Genomic DNA, 17,169 nt, shown 5'->3' on the forward strand with positions numbered 1-17,169 from the left:
GCTTTCAGTCTTAACTGTACTTGAAATGCAGTAGTATGCAGAAAACTATAAAAGTTAAAAATTCAGATATTGCTATAAGAAAATTTATGGTCTCAGAAGAAAAAGGAAAGAAAATAAATTCAAATCAGGTTAATTTCATTATTTCCCAATTTCAGCTTTGCTTTTGTGTCGGGAAAGGATGAAAGATCATTTATGCACCACTTCTACTTGCAAGCTTGCAAAAGAAATTTCCATATTTCAGATGTGTCTGTTTTCCCTATTCATGTTTTTCAAACACTTCCGTTTTAAAGACAAATGACACACAGATGTTGTTTTAGAAGAAAAAAAAAACCCACATTATTTAAAGCTGCTTATGTGGAAAGAAATTTAGATTGTCCATTTCGAGTCTTCTCTTTTTCACTATTTCATGTATGTGTGTGATGTATTTTGTATATAATTACATTTGTCTCAGAATAAAAATTATAGAAAAGCACAGGAGGATGAAAACTAGTTGCTGGTTGAATGACATTTTATTTTCACATTCAGAGAGCTGTACAGTTTCTATAAATAGATGTGATACTATAATATTTACATCATCCTCACCCATACTAGTATATTCCATTTTAAATGGTAGATACCCTGACCAAGCCAAAACAGGGTTATTTCTGGGTGCATTTAGTCAGGATTCTATGTCAAAACATACAATACATAAGTTTGTGTCAGAGCAATTTTTCCTGGTATTTTACATGTAACATTATTTTCTCTAGACAGTCTCACCTTCCAGCATCCTAAGAGCTTTCCAGACAAGTGCAGTACAGTTCAAGAACAAAAACAGGATGCAAAAAACCCATTCATATCCAGCCTATTTAAAATAAGGAATGTGATGGATAGTTTTAACTATGTGAGATTCATTATACATAAACACAATATTTTCAAGATCCCTTCATAAATAGGTACAGATTGAAAACAAAATAAAAAGCAATAGTTTAAAAAATCTGGGGACAGCAAAATCCTCTGGGCTTCTGAACATGTTCTGCAGATTTCTGTAGCGTGCCAATATGTTTCCAAGTTTTATACTGCCTTATTCATTCTCTAATCTCTGTGATTAACTGCTTTAGGGAGTGCTTATTTGCATCTGTGAACTCTACTGTTGGGGTAGCTACAAATATTACCTAAAATCCCATTTGAAAATCCACAAAACCCGTGAAGTGTTGAGGTTTTTTTACTATACTACCTTCAAAATTTCTCTCTCCACTTGAGAAGAGCCATCTCCACAGATGGACCGATTAAATAACCAAACTTCAACTGTCACATGGTATTTTGAGACTATGACAGCTAAATTGTTCACCTCTACCAAAAGGGACTGTAGAACTATGTGACAGGAACGCCATGTTGGTAATTTAAAATTAACAACACAGAAGGAAAACAACAAAAACACAACACTGAAACAACATACAGGACCAGGCTGCTTCCACTGTGCACATACCAGAGAATCTGAAAGCAGAAGCCTGCAGTTGTAAAGTGATCAAATTGTAACAAGTACCACTAGAACAAAAAACAACCAAACTCGCTGTTAGTCATCTTAACATAAAAGGAATTTCAAAGGAATGTCCAGAGTAAGTCACTCACAGCTGGATGCAGATGCTCAAAATTGTCTGATTAAAAGCTCATTTATAAACTCCATTAAGGATGAATTCAGAAGGAGACTGAACAGGGAAGGCCTAGGTTTTGCTATGGGGAAAGACTTGCAGGGTCATACATAAATAATCAAGTTCTCAGAAAAGACAGAAAGTGAGCTCCAGTAACTGCAGTAAAACTGGGAATACTGCATATCAGTGTGCCAAAGGGTAGGTATTTCCAAGTATCCTGATCAACTGGAAACTGGTCGAGGTGGTTTGCTTTTGTTTTCTGCCTCTTTTCCACGAATTGCAGCCACATAAGAGAAGAGACACAGCACGGAGTAGCAGATCTCATGAGCCTACAAGAATTTAGAAGAGATACTGAAATTCAGATTAAGTGTTTTACAAAATCAATTGTACATTTGTACTTTCCTGCATGTCTTTCTTCATGGAACAAGTCTGGCTACAGACAAAATCAGGAAAATGTGTCCCCTACCACCTTCTGAGACAGAGAGAGAAGAAGAGCCATATAACAAACTAAAAGTTCCTTTGGGATAAAAACATTAGCTGCTTAACTGTATGATTTAATAATTTTTAAGAACAGCATGCTAAGCTAGAAAGTTGGCCAACTGGCTTTGGAAAAACCATTCTGCTTATTTGCTTTTGGTCTTTTGCATGAAATCACAAGATATTTTCTGGGAGGGGCTGAAAGAGCAGAGAGTTTCACATAGCACTACTCAGTTTTACAATTATTTAACTGATTAACTGTGCTATTATTTAACCAAAAATCCTGTTTTGCCATATGACTGGCAGCATAATTCAGTGAAGTAAGACTTAGACTTAATTTATATACTAGTTCTAATGCCAGCTGTTCTGATGATCTTAAAAATTCCTGTCCTTTAAATTGACACTTAAAATCTTTGTAAAGGTAATAAGCATAACAACATATTTCGTTGTATTACAGTATAAGCTAAAAAACTTCCATAAAATACATTTTTTTCCATTAAACTGGCTTTTCTTACTAACTGATAAAGCTATCTGCTCCTTAAACTACATATATTCTAAGCATTTTGTTCTAAAACATTTCCAGCTTCTTCAAACAATTTTGCTCTCTCTCTTCTTGAAAGGCTGAGTTTCCATGAAATCACCAAATGTGCACAGTGCACATCAGACATAAACTGAAATTTCCCTTCTGATGATAATCATTGGTTCCATTTTTCTTCCTCATGAATGCATATAAGCCTGATCATGTATCAAAGTGATAAGAATCATTATCACCTCTTGGTATTCACAAAAATGTTATAAAAACTGAATATTATTCCAGAACAGGAACTCATCTATATGGCAGAACTTTTACTGTTCTCTCACAGGTCATTGCTCATGAGGAGATGGAGATTTTTTGAAATCTGTTAACAATCATTTCAGTCTTAGGAAGTAGTCTCCCTTTCCATCACTTCTATGGAGTAAGGGTTGTGTTCTGCATTGTCTTAAAATTAACAGTTCCACCAGTTCCTATTGTGCTGAAGTTCGATGCCAAATTGGCAACCTTCCATCTTTATCTGTCTTAAAAACGGAAACAGTGCTTTCTGCCCTATTGCTGAGTTCCTCTAATTTCACAGATCCAACAATCACTGAGTTTTGCTGTCTCCCCCTACTGAAAACATCATAAAGAGCAGCTGGAGTTACACTGTAAATCCTGCAGTCTCAATGTAATTCTTTCCTCCACATGAAAATGTAATGATACATCCTCTAGAGAAGCACCAGAGGCAGCACGGCAGACTCACCATTGGCGTCTTGTACTTGTGGCTCACCACTTCTTTAGTTTCAGGAACTAAAACCGGACGGGCAAGAGACAAAACAAAAAGTTCAAAAAACGAGAGGCAAATGGGGAAGAAATAGCACAATGTTCCCATGGGAAAGGGAAGGGAGGCAGACAGACAGCAGGTGCAGGTACAGGGCACTTCACTATCCCTCACTTCTACATACCTCTACTTCTTTTCATTTACATTACAGCTATCCTTGGAAGACACTGGTAATATCATAATAAATTACTCAAGCTGGCAAAAATTTTCACTGCCTCTGTTTGGCACAGCAGATATTTGATGGTTCTTAAGAGACTCTGGCTTTTCTCATATTACTTATTCCTGCTAGATAGTAAAAATAATATACGATAGTAAAAATAATATACGACACTATACGAGTCCCAGAGACTTTACCCTTGAGATCTTCTCTGCTGAGCAAGAGATTTCAAAAGAACTGTTGGACACTATATACTGCATAGTAAGCTAATGAAATCCAGGGGGAAAAAAAGGAGCCGAGGGAGAATTTTTTTAACTTGAGGACTGCTTTCCAGCTCTGTTTTAAGTTTCTCAAGACATTCTTTCTCCTGTACAGGATGTGTGTGATGGTATTTACTTGACTTACTCACTGAAAACATTCATCATTTTTGAATGAGTTGCCTTAAAATAAAATGCTAAGTTCAGCGACACGTATTCCTAAAATACCAAGCTGGTTGGTTCATAGAAATCTTTATAGAAAAAGAAGATCAGGGCACTGATCAAAAAAAATCTGTTATCCAGAAAATCTGCTATTTTTCCGTTACACTGCCTCAAACTGATAGAAAGAAAACTGTCATAATATAGGTAAAGGAAATTTTCCTTTTTCTCTCATTGTAGAACGCACAAAGAAGCAAACTGTAACCGGCCCGTTTGTGGGCAATGCATCTGAGCTGTGCCTTTAGCCCGCACTCGGTCTGCAAATGTTGTGAACAGATACCATGGGAAATCACCAGAAGAGAACAAAGACCACACTAGGACATTCAACTGGCAAATTTAAGACATCAGTACCAGGGGAATACCAAGACCGACTCTGTGTACTTCCCTTCCAGAATAGCTGGAATTTGCCATGAAATTTCTGTGTCACAACAAAAGAATTTAGAAGAAGCGGTACAGAAATTATGCAAAACCAAATCATTCCAGGTTTATAGAGGAAGGATAAATGTTTTATTACACATAGTACTAGTGACAAGAAAAGAAACAGAGGCAGATGAGTTCAGTATGAAGAACCAGGAAAAGTCCACAACAAAACCTATCCATGCAGATGTCATCTCTTCAACTATGATATGACACAGCTAAACGCTGGAGAGGGAGACGGATCACACTCTAAGGGGCCAAGAGTAGGCAGTGCAGACTGGGTTTGAGGAAGTTCTCAAAATATAAACCAGTACCTACCAATTCTCATATGTCATGGTATTGTCATTCTTGAAAATAATCTATTGAAAAGTACAGAATATGATGGTAAAAAGTACTATTTTTGTTTTATTTTTCAACTCTCGCTCTCCTTGGAGTTGGCAGTTGCATGAAGGGCTGAGAAACAAGGGAAGTGCACACCCAGGCTGCACTGCCCCAGTGATACCAGAGACTAAAGCTGGGGAGATAAGGAGGTGCACATCCAAGCTACCTTACCCGTTGGCACCAGATGTTCCAAATTAACTCCATGTCACCAGGGGATAAAGGTGGGAGTGAGGCTGGTGCACAGCCAAATAGCATAGGACTTTTACAGCTGTGTAAGTCTCACTGCCCACTGGATAACATACAACTGTTCATATACTCTTCAAAAAGCAGGAAGGGAAAGCTGTAAGGACCTTGTGCCATGAGGGAAGGAGAGAAGGGAAGCTGTAAAGTCCTGTATCACAACTGAGAATAGGAAGAGAGGGAAGAGGAGAGCAGCTAGGCAAGGTACTGTCTCTCCACAGTAAGTTGCCTTGTCTTTACTTAAAGTACTCCATCACAGTCCTTCCAATGCAGAAAATTCTTCTGAGAGGACTGAGTTAGGAAGATTAAGAAGAGTGGGTTTGCATTTAGAAATACAGAAGTCATAGCACTACTACTGCAGAATACAAAGAAAAAAAGAAGAAAGGAAAAAAGAAACTGCCCTCCCACAAAAAAAAAAAAGAAAGACACCCCGCACCCCCCCACCACAAGAAGGAAAAAACCCAAAGAAAAGACCCAAGCTTTCAAAGATTCAAGCCTCAAACTGAGAGATTAGCAGTTTTCTCCTAACATTAGAAGTTATTCCTGATGCTCTTGAACTGAATGGATGAAGGGAGTAAATTAGGCACCATCCTGCAGCCTTTGGTCCTGTAAACGAAAATATGGTGCTACCACAAAATGAGTTTAGGGGAGATCACTTTACCTGCTGGAGAATGAAGGTTTTCATAGCAGCGGCGGTGAAGGGGCCACAAGAAAGTAAAGCACAAGTACACAGCAGTAACTCAAATTCCAGAGGGAAGAACCTTACATTTCCTCACTTACTTAAGTTCACACTTTCATTTGTGGGACACATTTCCTGAACTTCTGCTTGCATCCTGCTCTGAAACCACAAGTCCAGCTGTGATGCTGCCATCTAAACCCAGCATTAACACAAACAGACCTTTAATTTCCTCCCGTGCTATCACTAATTTGGAGCACTCATGCTTGGTAAAATCAAAATATTGCATTTAAGTACTTCCCAGCAGACTGGAGTATGCACACTTACCAGACTCTACCTTTCTAAGAGCATCTACTACTTCAATATGCTCCTATTATAATAAATCTGATGGCAAGGTTTACAATGTTTAACACTAAATAACTTCATTCCTCTGAAGCAAGTTTTTGATGAATGCTTTTATTAGTCTACTACTACCAAACATGTTCATTCATCTTTAACAGGACAGACTGTCATATTGTCTCACCTTTACAACAATTCAAAAAACAAACAGCTGTGAGGCAGACTCTAATCTCAACATAAGAAGAAAAGTTACCTCTCCTGCAACATCCTCCCTTTTTTTTTTTTTTCTGTATTAGCGGGATGTGTAAATTGTCAGTCTCATTTGGTACATCTAAATTGGTTCTTGTCTGTGACCTCTCTTTTGTGGGAGGATATTTTAAACACAAGTGGTTTAATTTCTCAGTTTTTGCTTGTAGATTTCAACTCCCAGTTTATTTTTAATTACTTCTTAAAATTACCCTTTTTTAAGTTCCATATGACAATTCTAGCTTTTGCAATAGGCCTTTGTTTACAAAATCTTTTGTAAAAAAATAAGAAGTACTTTTTCTTACATTTCTTACAGATATTATTTAGGGGCTAAATGCTCTGTTACAGAGTCACCAAAATACAAATTAACTAGAAATAACCAAGTCAAACACTGTGTTTCTTCTCGTGCAATATAAACAAACCATTAAAAGAAGTTCTTTGCATAAAACCTCAAAAAATGATCCAAAATAATTTCTGATCGAATTAATTTCTTTTAAGAAAAGCTTTCAGAAGCTGAAGCCATTTTTAAGCTAATTTTATGACTTCTGAATTCTCATCTTTGTAAAACCAATCAATAATCTTTTACTGACTACAGAAATTTCTGTAAGTAATAAAATTAATTGTGCCCATCAGCATGAAAACATGCTATCAAAGGAACAGAAATTGAACAGAACTTATGAACATCTAAGCCATTAGAAAATGTTCAGGGTTTAGATATACAGATCTGATCATATGAACCATGAACAACATTTTCAAAAAATGGAAAAAAAAATGTTCATCAATTCAAATCTGAAACACCTGGGAGATTTACAGCAAACAACAAGCAAACTGCAGCAGCCAGAAGGGTTTTATCACTTAGAACTTTATGTCACCCAAAAGAGACAATACATTCTCATGGACAAAGACATTAATTTCAGAAATCTCATGTTAATAGTCTTCTATAATTCAAGAAAAAGCCCTCAGCCAGAACATCCTGTTCACAGTACCAAAGAACAATGACAGTCTTGGTAATGGGAGCTGCTGATGCACATTCTGTTTAATGGCCAAAGTGCGCATGCTGATCTACTACGGAATTAAATTTCAGCTCCTTTTAATATGTTTCATACATACTCCTAAGACCTGAACAAATGTCTCAAAGATGGCTGGAAGAATAAACCAATTTGGGCTTCAGGGGAAGTACATGGATCACCCTTCCAGAGAGCTGCATCTGAAATCACCTGTACTTTTCAGACCCTAGTTAAGAATATTGTGACTGACACTAACACTGAAGAGTAATGTGAAGTTTTGCCCACGGAGATATGCAGATATGCAATAGCAATAACTGACCAAAACAGCACAAACTCTCTGTTCTCCTTAACCTTTACTTTTCCACACATTCTCTAAAATAAGAATCATGGGATCAATAAGGTACAACTTAACAAAAATTCAACAAAAATTAAACTACATTAGAGCAAAAAGAAAGCTTTGCAATTAACACTAATTCTTTGTAATGAAAGTGTGGTGTGTTGTGAAAGATCAGCTTTAAATCCTGCTTTAAAAATGTGGTTTCTCAGATGAAAAAGAACAGACCAAGACAATTCTCACACACATCCACATCTGGTTTTTTGTTTGTTTCAAAAGACTCAGGACCTTTTCTCTGTCTAATAATAAAAAGCACCTAGATCACAAATCTTAATATGATAAAAATTAATGTGGAAATTTTTATGTAAAGTCACCCATCTCTCAGGCAACTCCTAATAGGCAATCTACATTCTCTCCCATCTGTGAAACTGGAGTGCAACTCTGAATCTGAAGACTGGAAATTTGAGTTACTGCCATGTGAGTACAGACCTAATATCAAAATAATGTAATTACCAAATTCCTCCAGGACAAAGACTCCTCGCACAGTATTGCACTTTTTAATGTGATTCAGCTCTATGAAAACCTACAAAAACAGGAGGAAAAATAACATAAAATTAGTTGGGTTTGGAGTTTTTTTTAAACCAAAAATCAAAATTAAAGAAAAACATCATCACAACAGGTACAACCTGAAGTTTGATAGCATACACTACCAGTTCATTTACAGTTTAATATATAAATAAAGGGTGAAATAAATATTCAGAAGACAAACTTGCCACAATGCTAGAAATCAACAAAAAACTTAAAAGTGCTAAGAAGCGAAGACAGCAGAAGATGAAATACCTTCCGCTCCTTGCAGGAGGAGAAAGCATGGAAGAGAAACGAAGGAGTTAGTAACTCTGACATATCCAACATTGCTACCCCTTCAGGCACTCAAATGAGTTATTGCAAAAAGAATACCAACACACCTGAAATACAGCAAAAGAGGGGACGAGAATAAAGCTGGCTCCCAAATTTGGCACTATTTGTCGCCTCTGATCCATCCCAGGTAGTTTCTGCCCCTCCATGCATCCTCCTCCAGCACAGAGGGCAGGTAAGGGGCACTATACTTCCCACCCTGATACTGATCCTCCTAACCTACCAAGTAGTCAAATTGAATCCAATCAGGAACCACCAACCTTTCTTCTCCCTGAAACTTCTGCCACGTAAGATTTTACTAGAGTTTATGACATATAATCTTCAGAGTTACTCTTGGAACCATCTCCTTTTAACAATCAGTACCAGTTTTCTGCTTGAAGCAGGATGGGAGAGTTTGGATCCTCTCTGTTTTGCTCACTTCACATATGGCTCTGCCAGCTGAGCGAGTCATTTAGAAAATACCTGCCTTAAAGTCACGTTTTACATACATGAACCCCAAAAGACAAAAGCAGTTGAACTATACGAGTTTTTTCAGTCCGGAACGTAGATACCAAGACTGCATGAATAAACAAGTTCTCTTTGCATTCTCTTTGTTTAACATCCAATCTATTTGAAGATACAAAACAGACCCTTCTTATGTGCAAATGTCCAGAAGGGTCAAAGTCAGTACACAGACATAAGAAGCTGTAGCAAGTGCTATAAGGACTCTAATCCATATCCCAGTTTCTAATAGCCTTGCTTTTCAAGGCAAGAGAAACAATAAGAGTAACAATACCCTAATATTTGGAGAGTCTGTGTCAAACACCTTAGAGAGGTCCTTTAAAAACTGTATTACAACAGTGTAGTTTGATACTTCGAGTGCCTACACCTTTAGGACACCATGATCTCAGGACCTTTTTTTTAAATGGTACTGGAGAAACTTCATTGTCTTGGAAAGAAGGGAAAGGAAAACTCTGCAACCCTCTTGAATCCCATATTAGCAACACCAATGTAGTGATGCATTATATGTTATGCATGAGAGACAAAGGATGTCAACACTAGAAATTGTTGTGGAGTTTTTTGAAGAGACTGATTGTATCAAGAAGATCAGTAAATCCACACTACATCTGAGATAAGACATGCTGATTTTCAAGTCAAAGGAATTTTATTATTATTTTTATTGACAGAGAACTAACCGACAGACCTGAAACACTTTTTATTCAACATAAAACTTCCACTTACTTATCCAGAAATCTTTATTTCTGCTTATGTTCAAGCACTCAAGGGAAAGGAGACTTAATCCCATCTTTTTTTTTTGTTTGCCTGTTTTCATTCATATTCTACATCAGTTTACTAGGTCAAAAACATTTTAATTTTTGAGGTACACTTACAGAATAAACAAATCAATAACAAAATACTTTCTTTACTGCACTTAGTTCTGTTTATTCTGTAATCTTTTCTGTGAAAAGCTTTTGCTAATAGTCTGAAGTACAAAAATTCAGAAACTCAGTAGAAAGGCTCAGGCAAAACACTGGCCATTTTATCTGGGAAGAGTAAAACTGCCTAAGAGACTTGACTGCCCCAGGTGCTCATGATCTAAGTTAATGTTACAGAGTGCTGCATTTCCACAAGAAGTGTAAGCAAGATGAAAATTTATCAGGTTTGTCACAATTAAAATCCATTTTCAGAAGATATGAGTTAAAGGGCAATTTCTTGCTATATTGTTTAAGGGACAGAGATGCTCTCCTCTCACTCCATCAGAAAACAGACATAAAGGAAATAGCAGTTACTTACCCTAGGGAAACTGGTTCCTCAAGACAGACCATTCAGTGTGGATCCTACTGTAGATGGGCATGTGCCTTATGCATCTTATTAAGCTTCCATCTATTTTTGATACAGATGAATTTGTAATGGGCACAGGCTACTGAGTCCCAATATTACAACAGAGTTTGTAGATGTGAACTCAGAATTATCTGCCAATGCCACAGGTACACTTGATTCCTCCCTATTCTAAAGAACATCCTCTAACCTGCTAGGCACAGACAGACTTCAACACTTTTTATTCTTAAACTTACATGTGCTGCAGCATGGTGAGACAATCTGTGAACATGGAAGACAACTCTCACATGTCAGTACCAGGTTGTCCCACCATGCATCAGAGACATTGCCTAAGGAATTCAAAAGACAGTAAGAAAGTACACACACCGCAAATCGAGAGCCTTCAAAAACAGCTTCATAACAGCAAGCTTCACACTGAAGCAGTATGTTCACTCTTCTCACATAGACTCCATGTACATTTTTCTTTTAAAGAGGGGAAGCCCCTCTTCCTATGTTCTAAATGAATTCTATGATGTCCAATAAAGCAGAGCAATAGAAATCCCTTATACTAGTAAGCCACAATACTGAAAAGAATACTTGGAAAGATAGCCAAGAACAGGGCCATCATATTAAGTAAGGAGAGGAAGATGAAAAGAAAACTGTGCCTGATGAGATCCTGTAGGCTTTTCTTGGTCAGCATCCCCATTCAGACTCAACAGAAATAGAAAATGCCATTTGCAACACTGAAAAATGGCTGTGAGATCCTGATTTTAATGATGCTTATATAAATAGTCTGAAATCAACTGCCTTAGGAAGCAATTCACACAATGTATACAAGAATTGAAAAAAAAATCATCCAGAATAGCAGACCTTTTATAAAGAAAACAGAGTGGTTGATGAGTGTCAGAATAAGAATGCCAACATCTTTTAGTTCCAAAAGAGCTAAAACTGGAGGGGATTTTTTTTTTTTTTTTTTTTGCATGGTGCAACTAGTAGGAGTCCTTTATGTAATTGCTACTATTGTCCATTCTACAGATACCCTCAAATGATACATGTTGCTATCTGTCTAGACACTTTGCTTTGAGTAGGAAAAAAAGATTATATATCTTGGATCCCCTAAATGGTACTGAATGCCCTGGTCAGCTGGTAATATAATCTAACAGACCAAGAATTAAACATATTGAATAAATGCAGTGTATTTTCCAGAACTGCACTTGTTTCAATATCCATCTTAAGTAATGGCAACTCATCTGGCAATAGCTTCATTGGAAAGATGATGAAGAGAAGGAATAATCCTTCAGGTAAGGGAGGTTGCTGGCATATGTCATGGGTCTGACCTGTACAGACTCTTTTCCAGAAAAAAGATAGGAATCTTCATGACAGACAGCAAATTAGAACACCATTCTCTCTATGAAAGAATATGATAAAGCTGGTATTCTGTGAGTTCTGGTAGTAGCACAGGTCTCAGTACCTGTTGTACAAAATTAAAGTAATGCTCCAGACAGTCCCATACTAAAAATGAGTACAAGGTTTCCTTAAAGTTCTTTCTGAATGTCATTCCAGCCTTTCAGGAAAAAAATAAGGCTTGCATCTGGAGTTTTTCTTTTGCACAAATACATGTGTGCTCACTACGTGCTTAACACTGAGGGTCTTTGTCTTGTGAAGATGCCTGCTATGCTTAAGAAACCATGCTGCTGCTGATGTGGCTATCTTTTCATATGCCCTTTCTCACTGCAAATGTGAATTTGCCTGCCTTTTCATTTATGAAATGGAGTCATCTCCATACAGAAAAGCAGTTTGAGCAGAACTTTTTTGACTTCTGGGCAAGAAGAAGCAAACGGAACATTCCTATTTTGTGTCCTTACCTTAGGACAAATTAATTTCTATTCTATCCATCTATAAGGATATCAAACTGTTGCTTTGAGACCAGGGTTTAATTTTCAAAGGCTTTAGACCTGTCATTTTCAAGAACAATGAAAACTCATTCTGTACAACCAATAACTTCCTCTCACAGTTCTTTGCATTTCAGCACATCCAATGAAAAGATAAAATCTGTAACTTAGTCAAGTAGAGTGTTCCATCACAGAGTAGGTCTGAAACTCTACAGCAGGTTGGACAGAGTCCAGGTTCTACCCTTGTAAGAGACAGCAAGGAAACTGAGGGAGGTTCACAAACCTCCACTCCTTATACTGGCACATATGAACTCAAAGTGGCACATGGTGCTGCTGTGACCTTGGGAGAAGTATTAAAGATTCTTAGCATGTGTGTTTGAGATGCATGTGCACTTCCAGTGGGATCTACACTGATGTATCCTCAAAGAAAAACAAAGCTTGTGTGGGGAGAAAAGTCTAGTCAGGAGGAAAGGAAAAAACACTCCACAGAGAACTGACAGAAGCTTTTCTTTCTTTCTCTCTCTCTTTCTCTCTCTCACACACACATATACACACACACACTCCCTTCTCCCCTAAAAATTGATTCTACTGTCTAGCACAGCATGCATTTAATATATGCAAAACAAAAAAACATAAAGCAAAATAAAAAACAAGGATCAAAGGAAGCAACAGAAACAACATCCAGAGAAAGGAAGAAAATGACAATTCCACTTGTGTTTCCTCTATGCCCACAATACCTGCTATTTCAAAGGAAAAAGGAATAAGTACTTTTTTCTCATTTTTTTGTAAATTACATCAAGCGCCAGTTTCCTATTTTATTTTCATACAAACTTCTAGTTAATTTCTAAAATTTTAAAATACGATATATTACAAACAGTGCAGAAGGTTGCCTTCTGTACCTGTAATACTCAAACACTGTATCTTTAAGGCTGACTGCTTATGCAATGAGGATTTGTTCACAGTGTGATGCATTATAGCAGCTTAGATTATTATTGATCACTTTTTCTGTCCCTTAATACAGGCTAACATTTATTTTCTGCTTAGACAATTCAGGCCACAAGAAATAAGAAGCTGAAAGACCTATCAACATCTTTCTTTAACAGATTATAGTTTTCCTGAGGATATTTAATTTCAGTGTGTTTTTACATATATAGTGATACATGCTTGTGGGTTTGAGTGTACATATATCTAAGTTTCCTTACCCACATCAAACTATCCCCTGACCTTACTGATACTCTGGGAAGAGGAAACACCTATACAAGCGTGCTGCAGAAAGCTTCATGCTCAGTCTTCTCATAGATTTCCCTCATACCTGACTGTGCATAAATTTCAGGTTAATTCCTTCCAGTGTGACCTGAAGAAGACCACCTTCACCAGTTTTCATATCCTGAACAGGGAACTCACCACCCAACTCAGGGCCTGTGATATTAATAAAGAAAAAAAAAATCCAAAAGAAAAACAACAACAAACCAAAACAAAATTCAGAGAGAGAGAGAGAGACAGAGAGAGAGTGTGTGCAGAAAACAGTCAGTCAAGTCATGGTATGTGGAAGGGGAATATTAAATAGTAAAAACATAATTCCTATTGATCTGCATAGCAAAAGGACATTACTCATTTCTGAGTCCACTCACTAATGACAGCTTTCTAAGAACCACTTGAATTTTACAAATTGTAATAAATTTCATTCTGGTAACATGAAGTAACATCAATGTCATCCTGTATTTACTGTATGCCATATTGGGGTATTGTTTGTTTGCTTTAAATACCACATAAGACCCTGCAATCACATAATACCATAGAGAACATAGTCTTAAGTACAGATACATAAGCAGCACAAAGGAGGCTTGTATTTATGAGCTGCACTGCATGGTATTGTTTTAAGCAATTAAAATGTCAAAATATTATTTAAATAATAATTTAATAGAGGTTATTAATGGGTAAATAATCTAGACATTTTCATCTAGTTTCTTTTGCATTATTCAGTTCAGCTAAAAAGTGTGTTCTTAAAATTATTTTTGAAAAATTATCATTTTTTGCAGAACCACTGAGCTCTGGGGAATGGCTTTTAACACAGTGCAAACACTTTTCAAACATATTTTTAATACTACATTATTGCCCAATTCTTAAAAATACCTTTCAAATACACTCTTGCTAAAGACAACAATCTGCTACTTGCACATGGATGCACAAAGTTACCCCAAGATTTCCAAGTAAAAGAAGATTTTGTTTGAAGGAGTTATTAATTTTAAACAATTGCTGATTGTAGATTAAGCAACAAATGTCCCCAACATTTAAAATCTTGTACCTGGTTTAATGCTTTGCTGCCTTGCTGCTGCTCGCTCCATACTGTCTTTTACACAGTAGTACAGTTCCCGACACTAACAGATATAAGAAGAGTAATACAATGTTATTTCTCCAAATTACTAAGGGAGGGAAAAGAACAGCAAGATTCTAAGATTCTACAAAAAGAACAAGCCCCATGTGATGCCCAATGACCAAAAGCCAATACAAGTTCAAGCACACCTAATTACTAGTTAGTATTTATATCTGTTTTACAAGATGATAGAGAAAATATTTCATAGCATTTAACCACAAAAGTCAGTGAAGAGTTCATGCATTGGCACATCTTAACCAAGCCTATGCAGTGTAGAATAAGCATCAAAATAATCCCTTCCTTTCTTTCAGCTTCCAGCAATCAATATCACTAGTCATGCACATAACACCTATCTTTTTGTTATTCGTATCAATTTCCTTATGGCATATTCTTCTCTTCATCTTCCTTCAACTCTGAGATTAGGCCATAATCTCAGAGCTAAATCTAAGAAAATTTTCTATCAATAGCCCAAGAAATGGGACACAGAGAAGGCTGAGCTACTCTGTACTACAGAGGAACAAATTTGATGGATGGATAAACTCAAAAGAGTTGAGATAATGCCTCTGCATCCAAGCAGAAACCAGTGACAAGTGGTGTTCCTTGGGTGTCAGTACTGGGTCCGATGCTGTTTAACACCTTTGTCTGTGACAAGCACAGAGGGACTAATGGAAGGTGTCCCATGACAGTGGGGGTTGAAAGTAAGTGATCTTAAAGGTCCCCTCCAACCCAAGCCATTCTAGAATTCTAAGATCAAAAATTATACAATTAACTCCTAGGGCATAGTTTGAATTAGGTTTTGCTCATGAATTCTCTGTAGTATTTTTACTATCTTCACAAGCCTGCAAGCTCACACAATATTTAGTAATACTGATGCTTTCCTTCTTCCAACAAAAAAGCTACATGTCATTTCTTAAATTACTTTCTGGTGGACAACTGTCTTCAAGTAAATGACAGGGCACAATGCCAGTTTCAGACTTCAGGGCTGCTAAACAGCCATTGCAGTTCAGTAACCAGCGCTGGAAAGAGAGTGCTATTTTTTGATTACACATGGAATATGACATGCAAAGGATTTGTTTGTTTTTTTCTGTGCAGTTATCCCTGCAGTACTGTGTACATTAAACAAGATACAAACCTTCTTTGTGTAGAACTTGTTCAATTGTGTCTCCTGGCCATTCCTGCGCCAGAGGCAAAGCACTTTTGTTTTGGGACAGTAAGTCATGTTGATGAGCTTCTCATACCACCAACGTTCATACACAGTTCCAATGTTGCTTCTCAGCACAATACAATCATCACACACCTGGGAGCACAAAATATTACGTAAGATTTTAATGCTGTTTCTCTTATTTCTTCTGCTACTGGTTGCATTAGTATTATTCTTGTCTCTACCTCCATGAAAAATATGTCTCCTGTTGTGTCTGTCCCAGCATGTACTACAAAAGTCTGCTTCTTGATGTGGCGGCTGCCACTGGGTCTCACAGGGAGTTCCCGTCCATTCTAGAAAAAAACCCACATGCAATCATGAATGAACATTGAAAAAAAACCAAAACATTAGGTGACACAAATGAAAAAAAGAAGAATTTTTAACAGTATTTAATGAGCTCATTGGAGACAATTTTGGTTTATGACAGCATACAATATTCATGTGGTACTATACTCAGTACGGGAAAGTGAGATGTCTGTGTTCTGGTATCATTGCAGTAAACTGGTCTGATTTTTCCCAATTAATTATAAGATAATTTTGTGCCTTTTCTGTGCAGAAAAGTAAATTTCAAAGGTAGAAATTACCTTTAAAAGAGCCTAACTTGTGTCCACCCTGGTGATGGTTGTGTTAAAAACTGGCTAGATTTACTAACTAAAGCTTTAGCCTATATTCTTATTGATCATTAGAGGACATCAGGTTTATTCTCTATGAGTACTGGGAACAGCTTTGTACAGAAACTGATTGCTCTAAGTCTTATAGTGGCCTGGAAACTGATAGAAAACAAAACACTTCTTACAGTCATAGTCATCATAAAGGTTCCTGCCAACAACCGTTATTAAGAAAACATTAATGTTGCACAGAACTGTTGTACAGAAGTGTCAGGTTTATAAATATTTGTATTGCAGCTTTAACTGATAACTATGTAACATTAAAATATTATAAACAGGGTCATATAGTCACAGTCTTTATTCTATATTTGTGAAGAGTAGCACTTAAAAATTCAATTAATTATTTTTAATATTTTTAAATTAGTGTCGCAGAGAATATATGTAAGATTTTTCAGGCAATTTATTTCCTCCACTGTAGATCCCAGAGGTATATCCCACTCATCACTGTTTTACTTACCAGATTGGCAAGTTTATCTAGAATATCATTTATTTGCTGGCTGTGCACCAATCCAATATGTGATTTTCCCATTAGACGACGCACCTTTTTCCTAATATCATTCTTGTTCACCTAGAAAGCAGATACACAGAC

General features: G+C 36.8%; 1 protein-coding gene across 10 annotated transcripts in view; it reads right to left on the reverse strand.

The window, feature by feature from the left end:
• Window positions 1-490: 490 nt before the first annotated feature.
• The window catches only part of MADD (MAP kinase activating death domain), a 68,484-nt gene continuing 51,805 nt past the window's right edge, over window positions 491-17,169 (reverse strand). For all 10 annotated transcript variants that reach the window (XM_059849355.1, XM_059849353.1, XM_059849356.1 and 7 more), the window contains 8 exons: window positions 17,038-17,148; window positions 16,098-16,205; window positions 15,844-16,008; window positions 14,643-14,715; window positions 13,650-13,756; window positions 8,247-8,316; window positions 3,383-3,429; window positions 491-1,957 (listed from right to left, as the gene is read on the reverse strand). In XM_059849355.1, coding sequence (XP_059705338.1) covers window positions 1,850-1,957; window positions 3,383-3,429; window positions 8,247-8,316; window positions 13,650-13,756; window positions 14,643-14,715; window positions 15,844-16,008; window positions 16,098-16,205; window positions 17,038-17,148 — 789 coding nt within the window. In that variant the 3' untranslated portion in view covers window positions 491-1,849. The remainder of the gene's footprint in view (window positions 1,958-3,382; window positions 3,430-8,246; window positions 8,317-13,649; window positions 13,757-14,642; window positions 14,716-15,843; window positions 16,009-16,097; window positions 16,206-17,037; window positions 17,149-17,169) is intronic.

Source organism: Haemorhous mexicanus, chromosome 6, assembly GCF_027477595.1.
Source record: "Haemorhous mexicanus isolate bHaeMex1 chromosome 6, bHaeMex1.pri, whole genome shotgun sequence".
Taxonomy (NCBI): domain Eukaryota; kingdom Metazoa; phylum Chordata; class Aves; order Passeriformes; family Fringillidae; genus Haemorhous; species Haemorhous mexicanus.